General features: G+C 31.7%; 1 protein-coding gene across 1 annotated transcript; it reads left to right on the top strand.

Moving 5' to 3' along the window:
• Positions 1-293: 293 nt before the first annotated feature.
• Positions 294-3,793, top strand: LOC139888171 (protein FAR1-RELATED SEQUENCE 5-like). Its single transcript, XM_071871201.1, has 7 exons — positions 294-351; positions 1,129-1,936; positions 2,176-2,434; positions 2,546-2,845; positions 2,889-3,152; positions 3,347-3,376; positions 3,443-3,793. Exons 1-7 carry the CDS (start codon positions 294-296, stop codon positions 3,791-3,793), a joined length of 2,070 nt encoding a protein of 689 aa, XP_071727302.1.
• The last annotated feature ends 2,643 nt before the right edge of the window (positions 3,794-6,436 follow it).

Consider the following 6,436-nt stretch of genomic DNA (forward strand, 5'->3'; position numbering starts at 1 on the left):
GAAGGGTATTTTCGTCATTTGCCAATTACACCCTTACGTACTTGACAAAACCACGAAGGCTATCGATCAAATCCCTTAAAACACTAACAGGCTCCTGGAGATCGGCAATTAACGTTTCTCCGGCGACCGATCGGTCATCTTCAACCTCGTTAACACCGTTATAGCTCCGATTTATGATCATACGATTCTAACGGATTTAACGTTGATTCGTAAAAGCAGTCGATCACTCAAAAATTGCAGGATATACGAATTCTTCTCAAAATCAATTGATATTCACCTTCAATTTAAGCAAAATGGAACCAGAAATCGATATCAGTAACGAAGAACAAATCGAAATCCAGAATGCTGAAGGTATGTGTATTGCTTCTTATTTAATCACATGTGATTAAATTTGGATGAAACAGTATTTACTTTGAATTTGAGTAATTTCTATGTCAATCACATGTAATTTCTAGTTAACGTGAAAATCATAAATAGAATGAAGACAGAAACTGAACTGTTGTAAATTTCAAGTTAGTCAATCACATGTGATTGAGTTTAATGATATGTATTTTGTTGCATGATCGTTTCACTGCTGCGAATCAAATTGTCCAATCAATTAATCATTGGAAGAAGAATACGAAGCAATGGAGCCAGAAAATGAACCAATTGAAGTAGAATACGAGATCAATGATGAAGAAATTATAGTAACGCTACAGGTATGCTTTTTTTTGTATTGGATCACATGTGATTGGGTATTATGATGATAAATTACTGTGATTTAATACCTGTGATTATACTGTGATTGTATATATTCAATCACATGTGATTATCTTTATTTAATCACATGTGATTTTGTTTTATGTTAATACCTGTGATTATACATATGATGAAATAAAACATATTGTAAATTTTTTCGTATTGGATCACATGTGATTGGGTATTATGATGATACATTACTGTGATTTAATACCTGTAATTATACTGTGATTGTATTTATTCAATCACAAGTGATTATGTTTATTTGATCACATGTGATTTTGTTTTATGATAATACTATATGTGATATGTATATCTGTGTGTTAGTTGTTTAAGTTATATTTAGTGAACATTTAAATCACATGTGATTGTCTATTTTTTTTTGGACAGGTATAGATACACCAATAGTAGGTACAACATGTAAAAAAGAAACACCAGGTAGTTCATTGTATTATGCACCAATCGTTGATGAGAGTTTACTACCAGTTGTTGGAAAAAATTATGGAACACTTGAAGAGTGTGAAAAAATGTATAGGTTATACGCGTTTCATGCATGTTTTGACATACGAAAGTCAACTCAAAAGACTACAAAATCTGGGTTGGTGAAGCAGAAATATTACTTGTGCAATAGAGGTGGTGTGCCAATCAAAGTGAACTTTGACACATTGCAAAGTAGTAAAAAGCCAATTAGGAAAAGCAACATGGAATGCACCGGATGTAGGGCTAGGGTTAAATTCGATTGGGTTTATGGAACTAATACGTTTATACTATCCGACTTTCCAGAACACCATAATCATGAGTTGCTACCCCAAGAGTACCGACATTTAAGTAAAGCGGAAAGACAGATGAAGTATGCAGAGCAATTGTTTGTATACCATTCGTCAGTGTCAAATATTGGTCCAACAAAAGCATACGAAGTTTATAGCAATATGAAAGGGTCTGAGAAAGATGTGCATGGGACTGTAACTGATTTCAGAAACTGGAGACTAGATTTGAATGTTTTTATCAATGCAAGTGATTCTCAAATGCTCGTTTACAAAATGGAAGAACGGAAGAAATATGTTCCTGGTTTTTCATTTGAGTACAAGCTTGAAAAAAGTCAACTACATTCAATTTTCTGGGCCGATGAAGTTGCAAAATGCAACTACAAGGAGTTTAGTGACATAATCTCATTTGATGCAACGTATAGAATGAACAGGTATGTTTTCTCGCTCACTAGACTCTCTAATCACATGTGATTGACATGTTTCCTGGCTCACCAGGGTTTGTAATTACTTGTGATTGTCATGTTTCTGGATCATTAAAGTTTACAATCACTTGTGATTGACATGATTTCTTGGCTCATTATAATTTCTGATCACATGTGATTGACATGTTATTTGGCTCATTACAATTTCTAATCACATGTGATTGACATGTTAGTTGGCTTAATGACAGGTACAACATGAAATTTGTACCATTTACTGGCATAGATAACCACCATAGGTGTGTCACTATTGCTGCGGGATTGATCAGGGATGAAATAGCCGAGAGTTACACATGGCTTCTTACATGTTTCATGAAGACATTCGGGAAAGAGCCAAACATGATAGTGACAGATCAGGACAAATCAATGGCGATAGCGATAAAAGCAGTTTTTAAGACGGCAAAGCATAGACTGTGCATGTGGCACATTATGCGAAAGGTGCCATCAAAGGTATAAATATTGTTATCAAACTCCAAATGTATTTAATCAAATGTGATTGAAATGTTTAATGATACATGATTTACTTAATATGAATGATTAAAAAATGATATGTAATTACAGATTCAAGAAGCAATTCCTACTATTGAAGATGAAGTAGAAAAGGACTTCAAGAATAGACTTAATAAGCTTGTTTGGAATATGTATATCGAACCAAATGTTTTTGAAGAAAGATGGGAAAAGTTGATGCACGATTTCTCATTGAAAAATGATAGTTGGTTCAAACATACGTTTGATATTAGATCAACTTGGATACCAGCATATTTTATCGACACTGAAATGTTCAGTTTGATGCGAACTACTTCAAGATCTGAGAGTGAGAATGCTTTTTGTTTTAAACTTTACAAGATCTGCAGCAAATCTGTTAACTTTTATGGACGGCTTTGAATCTGCAATGTTAAAACAGAGGTCAAAGCAAGAATCTTTGGATGCACAGACAATCAAGAAAAATCCAAAATTGTTAACTCAGCTGAAAATTGAAAAGCATGCATTAAAGGTTTACACACATGCTATTTTTGCAATCGTTCAAAAAGAGATTTATGAAGCATTGTATAGCTATTTATTGGATAAAATGGACAAGGAGGAAGAAACGGAAATCTATGTTGTTAAAGAGGAAAAAGAGAAGACAAAAGAGGGTTCGAATAAAGAAAAACAGTTCTTCCATTACAAGGTAAAATTTATTTACATCTAAGTTTATGTTTATAATCACATATGATTGCTGATTCAAAAATGTAGCCACTTATATCAGAACCTGAGAAAAACATTTACATGTCTGTTTATATATGTAATCACCTGTGATTGGCCAATCCAATCAAAATCTTTTTATCAATCACATGTGATTGATAATATTTTTTTTTTTTGAAGGTACTTCATAACAGCAAAGAAGGATCAATGGTATGTACATGTAGACACTATCTACGATATGGTCTTCTGTGTAGACACTGTTTTTGGGTTTTAAAGAACAAGAACATAGAAGAAATCCCTGAAAAATACATAATGAGACATTGGAGAAGGGACATAATACCACCCGAGTTAAGATCAAGGAGAAATAGATATGGCAATGAAAACATAGTTGTACAAGATTCTGTTAATGAAATTACCTTAGTTGTTTATGATTGTGTGGAACTTGTAGGCAGTGATGAAAAGATGCTAAAAGTGGTTCTTGAAAAACTTAAATTGTTGAAGAAAGAAGTTGAAGCTCAAGTGCCAAAACCGTCAAAGAAGAAAGATTATATAATTGGAAACATGATTGGAGTTTCAAAGCCTAGTACAATAGAAATACAAAACTCACCTGTTAGGAATTACAAATGATGTGCAAATGATAAGCGTCTAATGAGCGGAAAAGAGAAAGCAATAAAGGAAAGCAAAAAGAGAAAGTTTACTTGTGGTAAATGTGGACGTGATGATCACAATCAGAGGACCTGTGACAAAAAAAAGAAAGCAAAAGAACAAGCAGAAACTTCAGAAATATGAAGTTACTACTGAATTATTTAACGATTTTTTTATTTTTTTATTCTCTTTCGTACAATTGTGAAATTCTGATGTTCCTATGAAATGCTTGAATTACATTTTTTATGTTTTTATTTTCATACAATTTTGAGGTGTTTCAATCATATGTGATTAGATAAGCCAATTAAGAATCACAAGTGATTGGTAGATAATGAATAAGTGATTAAACACAAGTGATTGCCAATACAGAATCACAAGTGATTGGTGATTAACATTGAAAAACAAAAATGATTACCAAATACAGAATCACAAGTGATTGGTGATTAACAATGCAGAATCACAAGTGATTGCCAAATACAGAATCACAAATGATTGCCAAGAATCACAAGTGATTGGTAGATAATGAATAAGTGTAATGACCCGGAATTTTCTGACCAAATTATACTTATGAGATTAATATTTACATAAATTAAACCATACCAACATGATAAGCAATCCAAATTGTTGAGACTTGTGTTTTTGAAAAGAGTTTTACACAACGTTTTACCGTCCAATATGACCGATGATATCACGAACTATATAACATACGATAATTATACGTTTGTGTATATATATGTATTTATATATATTTAACATGATTTAAGGATGGTTTAACATCTCATTGTGTACTAATGACAATGAGTTATAAGTATATTTTGAAACTACTAACTTAAGTTTTCAAAACGATGACTATACGTAACATTCTTTGATATATATACTTATAATCTATAATGCTTATACATGTATCGTATATATAATGTATTTAATCACTTTTTAAGGACTTAAATACATAAAACAATATAAGTATATTCACAAAAGATAGCTATATTTGAATTCTTGTTCCGTTTCCTCAAGATTTCTATACGTATATCTAGGGTATATGTACCCGTATCATACCCAGCTTCTATACGTATTTACTATTGGTATATACACATCAAATCAACATCCTAATCAACATTATTACTGCCCTAGATATGAGGTAACTAGGATTTGTCAAGTAGTATGAATTATTAGTAAGAAAACAAAATTAGGAATCCTTTTCTTTCTTTATAAACTAAAAACGTTTTTATAAATGAACACCATTTCTTCACTCCATTTTCTCATATCTACACCCTCATTTATCTCTCAAAATACTCCTAACTTCATACTTGATCATCTCCAAGCATTTTCCCCATCATTTAGCTTCAATTACAAGCCTTAAACACCATAAGAAAACTCTTTCAAGAACATATCAAAATAACCACCCATTTGAAGAAGTTTACTTCCAACCTTTTGATCTAACTCCACCACTCTTTGATTCCAAGATTATTTCTTATCTTTTGCAGTAACTTTATCCAAGTAACTTGAGGTAGTAACCTTGTTCATAATCTTATTCAATTCATATTCATATAGCTATCTTATTTTGTCGTATAAAATTTTAACAACAAGAACATGGTTTGAATGATTTCAAACTTGTTCGCAAACTAAATAGATCCTTCTAACTTGACTTTTAAAATACTTCAAGACCTATAATATATCATAATTATATGCTAACCTAACAAAATATAACTTGGTTTTACAAAGAACATCTTAAAAACTGAATCTACGTCGTCAGTGTGCAACCGGGGGCTGTTTTGGGTTGGATAATTAAAAACCATCTTGAACCTTGAATTGGAAGTTCATGTTCTGGAAAAATGATATTTCTTATGAATATGTTAACACATAAAAATTTCATGGTTTAACTCAAAGTGTAAGTATTTTTAGAAAAATGATCATTAAATGTTGTTTTTATGATGGAAAATGATCACTTTCATAAGTTTCACCAAAGTTTGACCTATAACCTATGATTTCGAATGCAAACTAAGGTATTTTCAGTTCATATTCTTAAAATTTGACTCGATCCAAGGAAGTGGCAAGTTGAACCAACAAAAACGGAGTTGTAATGAAGAAACTACGACTAAAACAAGATTGGGTATCCGAAGCTAGTTTAGCTACGAAAATATTTGGAGAAAAAGTAAATTAATCATATCTTTTCTAATTAATATGATATTTTATATATAATTACTTACGATTTGATTTTATATATTTCAGGACCACCCGTAAACAACACGAGAAGATTAATCATAAGACCTCATGATTGTACGCAACACGTCATTTGACAACACGGTACTTTATGTACGCAACACGTCATTTGACAACATGGTACCATGGGTCGAGATTAATTCTGATCAATACGAATACGATGGGGTCTTTATTTATTTTATTTAAGCAACTAATTGTGGACCACTAACATCGGACTGCTAACTACGGACTAAGAAAATATTAAAAGTATTAAAAGTATATATATATGTAACGATTACTTAAAAAGAAAATATGTTGATATATTATATATATGGTTAGGTTCGTGATATCTATCGGACACCAAGTCGAATTAAATACCTTCAAGGCAAAAGTGAGTTTCATTTGCTCCCTTTTTAATTGCTTTTG

The sequence above is a fragment of the Rutidosis leptorrhynchoides genome, chromosome 2 (genome assembly GCF_046630445.1).
Source record: "Rutidosis leptorrhynchoides isolate AG116_Rl617_1_P2 chromosome 2, CSIRO_AGI_Rlap_v1, whole genome shotgun sequence".
In the NCBI taxonomy this organism is placed as follows: domain Eukaryota; kingdom Viridiplantae; phylum Streptophyta; class Magnoliopsida; order Asterales; family Asteraceae; genus Rutidosis; species Rutidosis leptorrhynchoides.